The sequence below is a fragment of the Mastigoproctus giganteus genome, chromosome 1, assembly GCF_048544385.1.
Source record: "Mastigoproctus giganteus isolate SK-2022 chromosome 1, ASM4854438v1, whole genome shotgun sequence".
Taxonomy (NCBI): Eukaryota; Metazoa; Arthropoda; class Arachnida; order Uropygi; family Thelyphonidae; genus Mastigoproctus; species Mastigoproctus giganteus.
Window position 1 is genome coordinate 78,906,380 of NC_143575.1, and position 18,389 is coordinate 78,924,768.

Genomic DNA, 18,389 nt, shown 5'->3' on the forward strand with positions numbered 1-18,389 from the left:
ATTACATTGGACACTAAGTATTTTGGCCTAGTTAAAAAAAATGTATGGTTTTCGTAACGGCATGAAAGGCTAATTCTGACGCTGCTGAATGAGAAGAACGTACTGAGGACGGGTGCTGTTTTTCTCAAATATTCAGCAGAAATCGCATAGATCCTTGGTAAGATGGGTCGCAATCACTGCAAGAAATGTTGTCCAAGTCATTTATTTGTGTCGCAAAAGAGGGAAGGACTGAGCGATTGTTCAGTATAGTGTGTAATTTCGCATTGGTCTGGGCACAATCATAAGTTTGATATCTTTAAAGAATCAGTTAAGCTGCTTGTGCCACTGTTCAACATAAGTTGAACAGTGGCACAAGCAATTTAACTATAAACCTCAATATAAAGTTTTTCCTATAAAGGATAACAACCTAATCATTTATACTTTATTCATAATTTTCTGAAGAAACATATAAACATTGTTAATGACAACAAAGAAGATGCTAAGGAGGTCTTAACCTTCAAGTAGGCACTTTGGTTGATATTAGCATTAACATTAGTAGAGGCATTTGATGCAAGAAAGCAAGCTTATGCAGCATCAGCCAAAAAAAAAAAAAAAAAAGCCCACTTCCACTTCACCCCTCTGTTCGTTCAAAATACCTGTCCAGCTGAGCCTTAAACTTATTTAGGCTATCAACCTCCACCACAAGGGATGGAAGTCTGTTCCACCAACCAACCACCCGCTGGCTAAAGGCAAATTTCCGCACGTCTATCCTACATCTGTCTTTCCTCAATTTGAATTTATGCCCTCTCAGGTGATTTTTCTGAGCTAGAGGAAGAATCCCATCAGCATTGAGCATGCTTAAACCATTCAAGGCTTTATACACCTCTATCAGATCACCTCGCTGGTGCCTAGTCTCCAGACACTGTAATTTGCAAAACTTAAGCCTTTCTTCGTAAGAGCACCCCTTTGTTCAATTCACTAATCTTGTTGCCCTTCTCTGTACTCGTTCCAGCAGCTCTACATCCTTCTTGAAATGAGGCCTCCAGACCTGTATACAGTACTCTAGGTGTGGCCTGACCATCGCCTTATACAATGGAATAATCACCTCCTTATCCCTGCTGGAAAAATTCCTGTATATCATTGACAATACTCCATGAGCTACTCTTGCAGCCCGTCTGCACTGCTCAGAGAACTTCATATCTGCCTGCACAACCACCCCTAAGTCCCTTTCATTCTCCACCACTGTCAGTACAGTACCACAGAGTTGATACGTTGTAGTACTTTACATTTGTCAATGTTAAACTTCATTTGCCACCTCTCAGCCCATCTGCTCAACCTTTCCAGATCCTGTTGCAGCAGCATAGTGTCCGTAGTGTCCTTGACAACCCTGCCAACCATTGTATCGTCTGCAAACTTGGACATTAAGCCGGATATACCATCATCAATATCATTTATAAATACAGAAAACAATAATGGACCCAACACAGAGCCCTGAGGGACTCCACTAATAACATCAGTCCACGATGAGCAGTGTCCATTGATTACCACTCTCTGTCTTCTCCCCCTCAACCACCCCTTTATCCATAGCAGCAATTTGCCTCCAATGTCACACTGCTCCAATTTGTGTAGCAGTCTTCCATGTGCAACAGTATCAAAAGCCTTTCTAAGATCCAAGTATATAATATCAAAGTTATTCCCTGCATCCAGTTCTTTTGTGACTGCATCATAGTATCCAATCAAGTTGGTCAGGCAAGACTTCCCCTTAACAAAACCATGCTGTGTCTGAGCTATAACTGAAGTCTTGTCTAAATGATCCTGCAGTGCTTCTTTAACCAGTGCCTCCATTAATTTTCCTGGAACAGAAGTTAAGCTCACAGGTCTATAATTACTTGTGTCAGCCTTTGATCCTCCTTTGTGAATTGGGGTCACATTTGCACATTTCCAGTCTATGGGTACCTCCCCTGAGTCCAAGGAAGCTCTCATAATTATGGCTAAGGGTTTGCTTACTTCCTTTGCTGCCTCCTTTAATATAACTGGATAGATCCCATCCACCCCGGGTGCCTTTCTTGTGTTTATCTTCAACAGTTTCTCTTCCACTTTACTCCCAGTTATTTCAAGATTCTGTAGCTTACTGCCAGAGTTGAATACACCTCTGGCATTCCCCTCGCTGAATAACTCCTCATGTGTGAATGTCGATGCAAAATATTCATTTAGTTTGTTGGCTACCTGAGCAAGATCATCAACACTTGACCCATCAATATCAAGTGGACCAATCTGATTCATCCCCTTCCTTCTAGAGTTTACATAAGTAAAGAACTCTTTGCTGTTTTTCTTTGCATCCCTTGCCAAGGATTTCTCGTAATCTGCCTTCGCCTGCCTAACCTCCTTTGTAACTTGGTTGCATATCAACTTGTATCTATCATAGGCTTCTGTGTCATGTGTTAATTTGTATGTATCCCATGCATTTTTCTTCTCTGCCATATACCTCATTAGTTCATCTGACATCCATTTTGGCCTAAACCTTGAACAATATTTCTTAGTTGATATATCAACCAATAACAGAAATGTTTTTGTAAATTTTTCAAAACAAACATAAAAACAAAGTGGAAGTTTTAGTATTCCTCAAGTATGGCGCTACAACTGCATCATTAATTATTTTTCATTGGAGATATACAACCATAAAAAATTCTTTAAGGTTCCATCTTTGAGTGAAAAACACCCAACATGTTAAATTTTTCATAAGAGTTACATTTTGGTTTCAATTTTTACATGCTTCTCAATTGAAAGGTGACCTTTAAGGCAGTCAGAGAAAAATTTTTTTTTGATTTTCTTTCTTTTTTTTTTTTGATAAGACTTGTTTCTAAAAATAATTTTTTGATCTTATCTCATATAGTGCCAGAATTAAGAATAAATTTTTAAATTTTACTATTTTCAAATATTTCTTGTCATTTTTTTTTTGAAAATGATTTGGTGAAATCTGTATGCCAATGCTACTATTGCTGTAATAGTTTTGATGTCCCCAGTGGAAGGTTAACAGTAGTTGTGAATAAGTCACAAAAGACAATGATCAACTCAGAATAAATTTCCTTTTGAAAAGCTGTTATATTATTTTTGGTTGGAACTAGTTTAAGATATAACTGTATACACCATATATATAACATATATACTTCACCTGGTTAATGGATAATTTGGAGGCAGAAGTCGAGCTATATGTAAATGGAAACCTTGAGTGGTGGAATTACATTCTTTAAGCACCTGTGTTAGAAGTATGCTTGCCTACAATGAAAGACAATCAACAAAATCAAGCCAAACAGCAATATGAAAAAAAAAAAAAAGCAACAATTTTAGTATTCTTCAAGTGCTGAAAACATGCATGTCTTCAGAGAAGAATGGAATGAATTTTTATGAAAAATACTGAAGGCAGTAAACTTTCTGAATATCTCATTCATAAAATCCAAAAATAATATGTAAATGATAATAAAAGAAGAAACTAAACCAGCATTTCATTTATCCAATTTAAATAGAATGTATAATCAATTCAGACTCAAATGTTGCAATTTTGTAGTCACTATGGATAAATTAATAAAATCAAGTTATAAAAAACTATGCACAGATCATCAGGAAATTTTTTTGAGTAATTGTAAAAAAAATTTACTGAATGAGAAAAACTGATCATCACATATGACAGGTGACAGTAAATTGCCCAATTAAGCAGAATCTAAAGACTAACCAGACATATTTGCCCATTATGTATAAACAATTTACTGCCACAGGGTAACTTTTTTTATTATTTGGCTCGCTCTTTGTCATCAGATTCATATTTTAAATAATCATTTTAGTGAGTGGAACAATAATTCTCATTCTAGGTCAGTCAAGAGGCACTTTTGCTTTTACAACTTCAAAGACTAAATTATGTTAGTGGGTGAATATCTAAAACCCTCGCTAATGTATTTAATAATATTCTAAGGAGATATGCTTCCAAGCAGGCTAAAAATAAATAAATTTATGAAGAGATAATATCAACTCATCAGAAAACAACCAAAATAAATGCTCATGAACCAAATTAACAATTAATGTAAGATTAATTAAAAATTATTTAAAACTGCTAAAACTTATTTACCTGACGGTTGCTAATAGCTATTTGTTAACTAATTCAAGACTAAACCTTAACAAAAAATAAATAAATGTGTACTCAAATTATTGTGTAATAATGTATAATCAAATTTCTGTAATCAAATTAATGAGTCAATGTATGATCAAAGTTAACAACTTTATATAAATCATATCACAATCATTTACCAGTTGTCTTTACAGTCAATAAAGTGGTACAGAAAGTACCATAAAACATCTAATAATCTAATTCATTAGGAAATTAAAGGCAGATTATACTTCATGCAGGTTTAGTGCTCATTATTTCACCAATTTCCAGTTCTTGATATACCTGCACACCATGCCATTAAAAGAATATTTAAGCTGCATACCATTATACAAAGTGTGAAAAAAAAAAAGTCTGGGATTGACTTTGTATCTTTAAATTGCAGCATTGTTGCAAGCTGCAATGTTCTCCATGATTCATCTAGACAGAGTAACACAGGAATCACCTGTTCATTTTCCACTGTTAATTTTCTGACGTGAACAGCAAGGATATTATTATTTCATAAAATCCTGACTATATCTTATGACAATCGCATGTAGAATGGAATGCAAGAATTGCTAATGAGGTGGGTGTCTATCTCTGGAGAATGAATGGTATGCAAAATTTTGCTAGTAGTATGTGCTTGTGTTAAAGAGTTCCCAGTAGTTAAGGATTCGTTCAGGATAATTACATTTTCTAAGATGTGATTTAAATCTGTTGATTTCTTTTTGCTTCTCTAATTTGTTAGAGCAATGTGACGACTGCCATTAATGCTCGGATAATACTGTGCTACCAGGCAGCGGTGTGAAATTAATTATAGTATACTGCCTGGCATGTGGGTTCGAAAGCATCTCCACCCTTTTTTGTGACATCCAATAATGGGAACATGTGGTCTTTTTCTCAGTTTCCATGGTGAATCCTTAAAATTCTGATTTGTTATTAAGGTAGGTCCAAAATGCAATTTTGCTGTCCTGTGGGAGTATGGTGAAGACATCAAATGAAGACACGGAGAAGGTATCTGACTCAAAGTCATCCATGATGAGATTAGTCACGTGAGAGCTGATGGGAGAATCCACGGTTCTGTGGCAAAACCAATGATTTTGTGGCTGAACCCACAGCTAAGCCATGGTTCTGAACCCACTGAAAGACCTCTCTGAACCTATGGCTAAGCCAAAAAGGTTCTTTCCATGACTTGAACCTGTATACATGAGCTAAATTTTATCTCTACAGAATGAAGTCACCAATGACTGTATTCAATTTAGTTGATAAAAGTTGCATACAGCAATCAAAACCTCCCATTTATTATGAGTTTTTAAATTTTATCATGTATATTTTTAATGTTTTTATTTACACTGCAACTGATTTTATAATCTCTCAAGTTACAGATATTTTGTAAGTTTTTATTTCATAATAAACTTTTTATTCCAAAATGTCGGTGTTTCCAAGAAATTACATTCATTTAATTCGTGACTTCAGGTTCTTTAATCATAATAAGATAAGTTATCACTATCAAATTAATTGTACCAAACTGGTACAGAAAATATTTTTAAATTGGATCATTTTAAATGGAATTGATTGGCTATTTAAAAAATGCAGAGGCAGTTAGACCATGAGGTATCAGTATATCATGTCTTTAAATTGCATTCTATAGATTAATTGTTTATTTTGTGTGATGAAAATCCACATCATCAATTATTAATGATCATTGATGATTTGGATTTTCATCACATCATCAGGAGTCCCCATCTCATTAGGAACAACACCACAAAGCCTCAGTGGATGAAACAATTTCATTAAATCTTTCATCCACTGAAGCTTTTTGGTGTTCCTGATGAGATAGGAGTCCCAGTAGACGAAAATTTCCTTTCTACTTTAGAGAGTGAAGATAAGATAGTCTCAGCAAGTGTATTTGGTGCTTTTCAAAAATAAAAAAAATGTGATGCAATGTAATAAATGAACAATTTGTATTTTCTGCTTTTATGATACTTTAACCCTATATTTTAATATAAGTTCAATGCAGCCCATTTTAGAAGGATGTGTTCTCCCTTCCCTCATTCTCTTAACGGTACTTCTATAATAAACAGATAATTCAGATAGTGCAGACCCATGCCATTTCTCTAATTTGAGATGAAATTTTACTCTATATTCCTTTTCTCCCTCCCTCCAGATGGGGTTAATTGCACTTATCCAGTGTTTTCAAAATAAATAGCAAATCATACTAAAATGTCAGCAGATTTGTCAGACGTTTCATTTCACAAATTTTGCACATTTCACCTGTTTATTGCTAGCAGGAGAGAAAAAATTACACCAGGGGAAAGATTTTGTTTCTTATTTTGTTCTTCTACTCCTCACTCCATCTCGACCTTACCTGGTTTTTTTTGTTCAACAGTTAATTATATTTTTAATGAACTTTCTGGGGAATTTATTCAGACTTTAACAGAATAGCATAGCAGTTTCTGAAGCTATATACAGCAGCTTCTTATTTCAGCTGCAGTATATCGTTTAATTCATATTAACTCAGCACAGAAATGCATTTTATTTTTGCTCCAATTTAAGGATTACATTCAGTTTAAAGTTTTCCACTTAGGGTGGTCTCAATGTAATATTCAGGTTTCACAGTCTTTCATTACAACCATTTGTTTATTCACCTCCCCCCCTCACAAGTAGTTAATTTTAACAATTTTTCATTCAACATTTCTGATTTCAGTTTCAATCCCAAGGGACTTATCTACAAATATATAGTGGTTCATTTCAAAGCTTTCTCTTCTTGTTATTTTGGGTATTTATTTATTTTTTGGTACTTGATATGTATATTTTTATTCTTAATATTAAGACTGAATTTTTACAATGCACATTCTTTTTAATAGGTGGGATGTGGTCCTCTGCAAGTTGGGCATTTCTGAAATTGGACAAGACATTCTTGTGTGAGCATAATCTTTAGATCTCCAGCCAGCACATGGTAACTAATGTAAGAACTGTATTTTACCCTGTATTTTTGAGTAGTCATAATATTAATGACAAGATAGCTAATGTATGCAGTGCAGTACATTTCTGGTGCATTAGCAATAATTCACAATTTATAACAATGACCACAACAACATTTCATTTCTGTGCATCTCCCATATTGTTCATTCATTCCTCCAATCGGCACATGGCAATGAACAATATCTAGTGCTTCAACTAAAATATATAGTATATGGACAGCCTATGTGATACTAATGAAAAAAGGAAATAATTACCTCATTTCTATTAAGTCTGATTTTAATGTAATTTAGGAAGGTCTGACAAATCATTCTAAAAGAACCAAATATAAAATTCATCAACTGAAAGTCATATTATTAGATGTGGAAAGACAAAGCAATAATAAGTACCAGTCTATTGATCCAATTTCAGTTAAATTCAAGACGGCTTAACAACTCTTCCTAAAAGAGCAAAATGTAAAATTTCACAAAAATCCATCAACTGGAAGTTATTACATGTGAATGGGAGGGAAAAAAAATAATAATTGCTGGATATCTATTGGTCCAATTTTAATGACATGGAGGCTCAACAAATTGTTCTAAAAGAGCCAAATAAATTTTATGAAAATTCAACAACTAGGAGCAACTTGAGTTGTTACATGTAGGATAGATGGATGGACAGACATTGCGAAGACAATATATGCTTTATAGTACACATCATTTAAGTGCATTTATGTTAAAAAAAAAAACTGGGAAAAAATGGTAAAATTTTTTTCAGCTATAACACACTTTGCTTATAATGCAGGTATTAAAGTTGTTGTCTGCTACCTGCATTATAATGAGATTTCACTGTATTTTTAAAAGACCTAAACAAAATTTCAGGAAAATCCGTTGACTGGGAGTCCCACATTACATGCAGATGGTTGTTGTTGGAGTAGGGTTTATAGTGCAAGAGCTACTATGGCCAAATTGCACCTGTTACTTTGCAGTGTTGATCAATATATTAAAGGATATAGGTCTAGAAGCAACCATATAACATTGATCATTTTCAGGTAAGTAAAAAAAGTTCTGATAAATTGTCATCATCAAGTACAGTATGTGTTTTCTGTAGAAATTCACATGCAGATGGATAGAAACAGTGAAGACAATAAGCAAATATAAGCACGCACGCACACACACTACACACACACACACGCACACACCAGTTTATATTAATACATTGAATAAAGTATGCATACATAAATGGATGTGAAAGTTACACAAAGTGCCAGTAACTAGAAGAGTGGAAAAAGAAGTGTAGGAGATTTGTGAAAGGTGAAAGAATGTTAATATCCTAAAGGTTATGATGAATTAAGAGAATTATTGGCTGAATTACCAAGCCAATAGATAGTGGGAGAACTGTAAAGTAAAATTAGAACATCAAAATACTAATAAAATAAAAATAATAGTGTTATAGCTGTCATCAGATATGGGAGGGGAGGGGGGGAGAACACATATAGAAAATGGTCCAATATAGGTAAGGCAAATATGCTTGATCTGATGTCAGCTAAAATAAATAAATATTGATACATGATCAGGTATTTCATTAGGGGACTAAACCTGGCCCTGGGACTAAACCTGGCCAACTGGACGTATTATCTAGATGTTCTGGGGGCAAAGACGTTTCACGTGAGCGGATAGCTAATATCAGGGAAGAGAGCCTAAAAAACTTCAAGGGTTGTGTTAGGGTTGTTAAATATACAAGAACAGTAAATCTTAATTGTTTATACAGTAACGTTAGAAGTGTCGTCAATAAAATGAGCGAATTCGAACTGCTGGTTAAAACAAGTAACGCGGACATAATAGGGCTTACAGAGACGTGGTGCCACCCGGAAATTGGGGATGATGAGTTTCAGTACGGCTTGTATAATGTATTTAGGAAGGATAGAGTAGATAGAAGGGGTGGTGGGGTAATGCTTCTTATCAGAAGCAGCCTGAGTGCGACGATAGCTTTCCCAGATTCAGACATTTCACATGCTAGTATAGAGCCTGTATGGTGTGAGATAGTTGGAAACAAAGGTATAATGCGAGTAGGAGTAATCTACAGACCAGGTGATTGTGAAGATTATGACAAAAGCCTCTACATGCAAATGGAATAGGCAAGTAAGCGTCAATGCCTTATTATGGGTGATTTCAATTTGCCTCTAACTGATTGGAGTAAATGGGAAGGAAACTTGACATGGGGAACAAAATTTTTAAATCAACTAGATGACTGTTATTTGTATCAACATGTCAGGGAAAGTACTAGAGAAAAGAATATCCTAGACCTCATCATCACACATGAATCAGATGACATAACAGGGCTGACAGTAGAGGAACCAGTAGCAGGAAGTGATCACGGAGTTCTACGGTGGATGATGAAGAGAGAGGTAGCAGAAGTAAAAGGCAAAGGAATGGGTTTTAATTTCAGAAAAGGAAATTACGATGCCTTAAGGTACTACATGGCCTCTATTAACTGGGTAGATATAGCGCAGAGAATGAATACAATTGAACTATGGTACGCTTTTAAAACATTAATCACAGATGCCTTGAATGCGTATATACCATTAAAAAAATACTCCACGAGAAGGGTTCCAAGTTGGATGAATAGTGAAGTTACCACATTACTTGAGCAGAAAAAGGTGGCATGGAAAGGTTACAGAGCAATAAAAAGTACTGAAGCCTATAACAGCTACGAGGTGATGTGTAATAGAGCCACAGAAAAGGTTCGACAGGCAAAGGCAGTTTATGAGAAATCACTAGCAAACAGAGCAAAGAGGGGGGATAAAGAATTCTTCACATATATAAATGCCAAGAAGAGCAGGACAAACCAGATCGGACCTTTACATAAGGGAAAGGGGATAGTAATAAATACACCAGCTGCCGTTGCAGATGAACTCAACAGTTATTTTGCATCAATATTTACAAATGAAAAGCCTTTTGTGGCAATAGGAAATTGTGGGAGTGAAGTTAAAAAATATGTAATTAATGATATTGAAATTTCGCAAGATTATTTAATGAAAAAACTTTCGAGCCTACAGACCAGTAAGGCTCCTGGAGTTGATGGGATATACCCTATAATCTTAAGAGAGGTGGCAAGCGAGTGCATTGAACCATTGAGGCTAATTATGCGAGCATCACTAGACTGGGGAGATTCCCTTGGATTGGAAAAGTGCAAAGGTATCTCCCATACATAAGGGTGGCTCTAAAAGTGAAGTTGGAAATTATCGACCTGTCAATCTGACTTCAGTAGTAGGGAAAATCATGGAGGCAATGATCAAGGGTGGAATTCAGGATCATTTGGATCGAATTGAAATTCTCAAGGATACTCAGCATGGTTTTGTAAAGGGAAAATCATGTTTAACAAATCTGGTTCGCTATTTCGAAAGGGTCACTCACGAGCTGGATTTAGGGAATAATTTCGACATTATTTATTTAGATTTCAGCAAAGCTTTTGACTCAGTCCCACATGAGCGGTTGCTTTATAAGCTGGAACAGGTTGGAATCACTGGGAAAATCCTTAGATGGATAGAAGGATGGCTTCAGGGCAGGAGGCAGAGGGTTGTGATAAACGGCTATTCCTCAGATTGGGTTGATGTAAGAAGTGGGGTTCCCCAAGGATCAGTATTAGGACCACTGTTGTTTTTAATTTTCATAAACGACATTGATGAAGGGATAGAGGGCGTGATGTCTAAATTTGCAGATGACGTTAAAATTGGTAGAGTAGTTAATGATCACTGTCAAGCTGAGCTTCTTCAGAAAGACCTAGATAGACTTCAAGAATGGTCAGAAAAATGGCAGCTGTGCTTTAATCCAACAAAGTGTAAGGTATTACACCTGGGAAACAGTAATCCCAAAAAAACTTATTCACTTGGTGGAGTTCAACTAAACCCAGTACTGGAGGAAAGGGACTTGTGTGTTACAATACAGTTAGACATGAAATTCTCTGAGCATTGTAAACAGGTTGCAAGGAAGGCCCATGGTGTCCTATCGATGATCTATCGAACTTTTGCAAGTAGAGATAGGGACGTGATAATCCCATTATATAAGGCTTATGTTAGACCACACTTGGAATACTGTGTTCAAGTATGAAGACCGCACCTAAAGAAAGACATCGAGCTTCTTGAAAGGGTGCAAAGAAGGGTAACTCGCCTGGTGAGATCGGCAAAAGGGCATCCTTATGAAGAAAGACTTTGAATATGTGGGTTGCAGAGTTTGGAAACTAGACACCTTAGAGGAGATTTGATTGAGGTGTTTAAGGCTCTGAGAGGCATCAGTAAAATGAATGAGGACAAAATTTTCAAGATTATAAATGATGCTAGAACTAGGGGACATAAATTCAAGTTACGGGGGGAAATGTTTAGATTGGACTGCAGGAAGTTTTATTTTAGCCAGTGAGTTATAAATTACTGGAATAAGTTGCCTTCATGGGTGGTAGAGGCCGACAGTTTGGGGAAATTCAAAGGTCATCTGGATAGTACTTTCGGGTAAGGGAAGCGCATAGGATGATAGGTTTAGTTTCCTTTTTATTTATTTATTATTTTTTTTATTTATTAATTATTATTATTTAGTTATTTTTTTTTTGTTTTTATCATTGTTTTGTTCGGATTTTTTTTTTTTTTTTTGGCTGGTGCAGCATAAGCCATAGGCTTTCTTGCACCATGCGGCCGTTACTAATACTAATACTAATGTATCAGGAATTGCATTTCTATACTTGTCCATAGTAGAAGAAAAGTGACAGGCCAAAAAGCAATGAAAATGAAATTAGAACATTCTAATACAGTATGGACAAAGTAGTCACAATGCAGTGTAATTTATTTAGGTAAAAATAACGATCAAGTTAAAAATAAATATCGTTAATATAAATATGTAGAATTTAATGTAGGATTTAATTATGTATAGATAGGATTTAAATGATTCAATAAATAAATTTGGAACAAGCACATGGTATAGGGTGAGGTATTAAATTAAGGATGGAGAAGGGAAAAAGGAGCATTTTAAATAAATAAAGACGAAAAATAGCAATAGAATTAGGATAGTAGGAACGTTCGTATCACTCTTATGTACACTAATAGTTTTACGAATGGAAAATACAATAGAAATAGATGGCAGAAAGATAAAAAGCAAAGAAAACGTTATTAAATAACACTAAGCTTGCTGGTTACATTTAATGAATATTAATACATTATTATACATTGTTACATTTAATATTCATTTATATATATATATATATATATATATATATATATATACACACACACTTAACTTATTTATACATTATTATTTTTTAAAATTATGGTACTACTTGGGAGCATCAGGTTTGCAGTGACCCCCAACCAACCCACTAGTTATATCTAAATCTAGCCCTGGTATTGATAGCCTTATATATAAATATATAACATAGATACATATAAAAACAACAAAATTAATGCAAATTTAAAGAAGATTAGAGACTTTTAGAGAAGGTTGGAGAAAATTAGCGAAAGTTAGTGAAAATTAACATTCTCCCTCGTGGCCATACTGCTACTTCCTCAGGGGCTTTGAGCAGATGTATAGCCATACTAGAGGAATGTATTATACATACCCGTTTCTATAATCTCTATACTAGTTTTGCTAGGTTAACTTTAGGTAATTACTTGCTGAATAATTTGGAATAATGAGAGTAATTTTTTTGAATATATGTACTAAATATAAAAATAGTGAAATGCTTGAAGTGCGGTACTCACCTTGAATATAATCTGCAATAGTTTTATGAAAAGACTGATGGCTAAATATAAGGTGGAATGGTTAAGTTACTGCATTAAGGTGGGATGAGATTTAATTTAATGGAATTTTAAAATAAGCGCAAGGAAGCAGAAGTGCGCTACTCTGTCCCTGGTTGTCATAAAGTAGAAAATAGTTAATCTGGAACAAAAAAGAATTGATATTGCCAATATATGTACTTAATTTTAAATAAACAGGTGGTTTATATATATATGACAGCAAACTGTGATAGGAGATTCAAAGCCCTAAGGGTATGCATCAAATTAAAATATCATTGTACCTCACCTCCATATCCTGTGGTGGTCAGTCTGAAAATGTTCAATTTTCCTGCCTTTATATGTGTAGTACTATTTATTGGGCAGACATACCAGGTTTTATCCATGGCATGATAGCTTACTTTGCCATAGGCAAAATCTAATGCTCTGCATTCCTGAGAGGGGGGCTGGATGTTAAATTACAATTTAAAGCTTGGGGAAATTGTATATTTTTGCTTGTATTATTGTAGGAAGCAGATACAATATGATATAAATTTTTATATTTATGTTTAATGCATTAAATTAAGCTAAAATGAGAAATAATAGAAATAAATGGAAATAAATTGAAATGATAGATATTAAAATTAATCATGTTATCTGAGGGCGTGGACCGGAAACGCTTTTCTAAGGCATGACAGCCCTGTATGTGCTCTGTGGGGATAACTATTTACAAATATATACAGCCTCCATTGGGCATCCCGGTACAGTGCGGATAGGTGATGAACCTCACCTAAGCACATTTAATCTGGGGTTCAAATGGGGTCCAATTTACAGCTCTAACTGGAGCATTTATGTTCTGTGGAAAAGATTTTTTTCTATGATACTATTAGGATTAATGTTAGTTGGTTGCTGTTTGAGTTTTGCTTGTGTGGCTGCATTTATGTGGTGTCTGATGTAATTGTCAGGTATTTTGTTTTTGATTAGGGTATTTTTTTTTATTAAAGTTTCCGTCATGTTTTCTAGGTTATTGCATATGTTGGCTCCATAGCCAACCTCTATTTGAAAATAAGATTAAAGAAGACATCACATACTACAGGTACATTGACGATGTACTTGTCATAAACTATGCAGATTTCAACAACATGGCTAAGAAAATTTATCCCGAAGAACTGACTATAGAAACAACCAACACAGAAAGCAACCTACAAGCCACCTACCTGGATAGTCAAATCACAATAACAAATGACTTTGTATACACCAGACACTATGATAAAAGAGACCAGTTTAGCTTCACAGCTATTAAACTAACTAGGAAACTAATTTAGCCAAAAATATACATGGAAACGTGATCAGAAACCAAACCAACAGAATTATACACATATGCAATAACCTAGAAAACATGATGGAAGCTTTAATAAAACTGAAAAATACCCTCATCAAAAACAAAATAACTGACAATTACATCAGACATCACATAAATGCAGCCACACAAGCAAAACTCAAACAGCAACCAACTAACATTAATCCTAATAGTATCATAGAAAAATTTTTTCCATGGCCCAGTTAGAGCTTTAAATTGGTCCCCCATTTGAACCTTAGGTTAATTGTGCATAGGTGAAGCTCGTCACCTATCTGCACGGTACCTGGATGTCCAACACCAAATTCCCACTAGCAGAGTTATTAACACCATGAATGTAAATACACTGATCATCATCACTATGCAGGAATATTGCATTCCACTAAAACGAGATTAATTTACAAACACGGAATATAACGAGAAATCACAGGGTTAAGATTCACAATGAAAGAGGCTGTATATATTTGTAAATAGTTATCCCCAAGGGTACATACAGGGCCGTCATGCCTTAGAAAAGCATTGCCAGTCCACGCCCTATGGATAACATGATTAATTTTAATATCTATCATGTCAATTTATTTCCATTTATTTCTATTATTTCTCATTTTTAGCTTAATTTAATGCATTAAACATAAATATAAAAATTGATATCATATTATATCTGCTTCCTACAATAATACAAGCAAAAATATACAATTTTCCTAAACTTTAAATTATAATTTAACATCCAGCCCACTCTCAGGAATGCAGAGCATTAGATTTTGCCTACGGCAAGGTAAACTATCATACCAATAAAACCTACTACGTCTGCGCAATAAATAGTACTACACATATAAAACCTAAAGAAGGCAGGAAAATTGAACATCTTCAGACTGACTACCACAGGATATGGAAGTGAGGTACAATGATATTTTAATCTGATACGTACCCACAGGGCTTTGAATCTCCTATCACAGTTTGCTGTCATACGCCCTGTTTAACTGAGGAAGTAGCAGATGTATGGCCATGAGGGAGAATGTTAATTTTCACTAACTTTCGATAATTTCTCTAAAAGTCTCTAATCTTCTTTAGATTTACATTAATTTTGTTGTTTTTATATGTATCATTGTTATATATTTATATATAAGGCTATCCATACCATGGCTAGATTTATATATAACTAGCGGATTGGTTGGGGTCACTAGAAACATGATGCTCCCAAGTAGTAGTACCATAATTTTAAAAAGTAATAATGTATAAATAAGTGTATATATATATATATACAGTGGATTCCGGTTATTTGGGCCACTGGTTAATCGGGGCAGCCGTTTATTTGGGACAAATCTTAAAAAAAAAAACCCAATCGAGAAAATAGCCAGGGTTTACTTCCCTTAATTGGGACAAAATGCCGTTTAATCGGGGCAGGAGACTGCAGCACTGGAGATTAACCTACGATTGTCTCCAACCATACCACGTAGTTCGGTCGGATTTTTGGAGGTCACAACCATAAAACAATTAGCAGTCACCTGTTTATTGGGCTTTTCTGTTAGTGCAATCTATCATAAACAGATAGTAAACTCGACCCTATTGAATTTTTGATAATACTGACAGCTGGAATTCTGTGGGTTATTATGGTAAAATGTGTTTACACTTCCATGGAATCTTCAATCTTATAAAAAAAATAATTTTCAGAATCTTCTCTTCATTCCTATTTTTAAAGCTTTGTAACTCGTTACTCCGTTCCCACTTGCGCATATTGTGTTACTTGCAATTTGTGTGTGCTGTGCTTATCTTTTTACTGTTTTAAATTTTAACCCCCGCCCACAAATGTCAGTGAACAGAAATGTCAACTAGCTTAGTTAGTATGTACATATTACAGTACGTATTAATTATTCCGATTATCATGTATATTCTTCTGAATTTCATGTATCATTTAATTTTTTAATTGGTAAGGTAATAAAGGTAAATTTGTGCTTAATATATCATTACTTTTATAGCCTGTGGATAATATTCCTCCTATTTTTGCTAATTAGAATCTCTGTTTAATAAAATTAAAATTCAATTCACAAACGTGATCACAATGACTGGTGCTTACTGCACATCGTATAGTGGAGGGTACTTTACTATGGTGAGTTCGTTGTAATGTGATTTGATTGTACCCCCCCCCCCCTTTAGTGAACTAAAGGGGGGGGGGGGTACATTGTATTTTTAACTATTTATGTGAAATTCGGATAATTGGGACAGCCGCTTAATCGGGCCAAAATGCACTAGTCCCGATGTGTCCCAAATAACGAATCGACTGTATATATATATATATATATATATATAAAAATATATTTTTTTTTTTTTTTTGTATAGTTTAAGAACAATTAGTAAAATATATTTCATATCGGATAAGCTGGTAGTTACTTAACCCTATAATAGCCATAACTTGGTACTTATTCAACTACTGTATGGTTGACTTTTAGCGGTATCTACAGAGCCTGTACATATGTACATAATTAGGCACTGCCTCAGGAGCAATATCAATATAGTTTACGCTCATTGAAAAAGTTGTACCTATATTTGCTTCTGAGGTAGTAATTAATTCATGGCTTCCCCCAGCCATCTTTTTCTACTGAGAGCCTTATATCTTGCCTTTTTCACCTCTTAATATAATACTGAATTTTAGTACCGTATACTGAATTATGCTATTGGCCCCTTTTTTTGCTATTAGGCTTACTTTATTTAATTATTGCTCAACTAAATTACATGTCAGAACTGCGAGGGCGCTGGCATCTGCTAACTTTGGATATAAAATAACACGTGTGGTGCAGCGTGTTCTTTCTTATATTACGTTTTCGTGGTTGGATTTTGCCTAATTTGTTTGGTTTTCTTAACGTAACATTTTACCACAATTTAAGCATGTAGGAATTAGCCTTTCCACAGTCCGCTACTTTTCCATAATATGCATTATATTATCATATTTTGTTTCATTATACTTATGATATACCAGGATCTCTTTCTTCAGGACGGGAAGTTACGCTCCCGGTAAAATCCGACATACACTTGCATTATAGCTTTCCCTTTACTTTTAACTTTTACTTTCATATTCTATTTTTCTTACCTCATGAACTATTAGAGTAATTCGAGGGGGATTGAGGTACTATCGCTATTCTTAAACCTCGAATCCGTTCTCCTTTTTTAGCTTATGCTCCTTTTGTACTTATATGACATTAATTGAAGGTTTTTGGTTCTCATTTATTTCTCTTCTTCCTTAATATATGCTTTTGCTGTCTCAGCTATCGGTCGGGCTAAAGTCATCCAGCCTGTTAACAACAAAATTATTGTCCAACTTTAACTATACTGATCTATTTATCGCATGAATTACCTTTTGACTGTGTTAAACAGGCAGATGATATCAGAAACTGATAGCTGGGTTAATTGTACAGGACATATTGAGAGATAAAGCCCTTGATGACAGGTTAGATGAGAGCCCTTGATAAAGTCCCTTTCGATGTGTCCTATTACCTATAATTGACTTGATATATATAATTATGTTGATTAATTGTTTTTTTTTTTTTTTTTTACTTTTGCTTTGACTAATGATTATCCTTTACTAGGTTTTACCTCGTGGACCAGTTATGGCTCTTATAGGGTTAAGTAACTACCAGCTTATCCGATATGAAATATATTTTACTAATTGTTCTTAAACTATATAAAAAATAAATAATAAGACTGATGTAATGTTCTATCTAGTTATGTATAGATGGCATTAATTAGTTCTTGTTTAGTTAACTTTACATAAGTTATTTATTGATTTTCTATACTTTGTATATATATATATATATATATATATACACACACACACACACAAATGCACCTAAAAAGTTTTTTGAACTTGGCCTTTCCATACCCATTGTCATTGTCTTTTGGCACTGTTTTTGATGTATTTATAGTCTACATATGTTACTTTAAAAAGTTATATGCTTCTTCATTCTCTTTGATTCCAACATGTTCTGGAATCCAAGAGAATGAGTTCGATTCAATCTGGTATGTAATGAATTTGCGTCAGGACTGGATTATTATGCTCAGTGGCATGTTGCAAGGTTTGTATTACACTGAGGGAGTCTGTAAAAATCAGACTGTGTGTGACAGTGTTATACCATATTTACTTGATTCAGAACTAATTGAATCACTTGGTTGTTGTTAGGCTTTAATGGCGCAACGGCTGCAGCAGCCAT

At 34.6% G+C, this 18,389-nt stretch overlaps 1 protein-coding gene across 1 annotated transcript in view; it reads right to left on the reverse strand.

Moving 5' to 3' along the window:
* The window catches only part of LOC150090913 (PDZ domain-containing protein 8-like), a 218,063-nt gene that overhangs the window by 113,716 nt on the left and 85,958 nt on the right, over window positions 1–18,389 (reverse strand). The window contains exon 9 of the mRNA XM_090377161.1: window positions 3,152–3,255. Coding sequence (XP_090233287.1) covers window positions 3,152–3,255 — 104 coding nt within the window. The remainder of the gene's footprint in view (window positions 1–3,151; window positions 3,256–18,389) is intronic.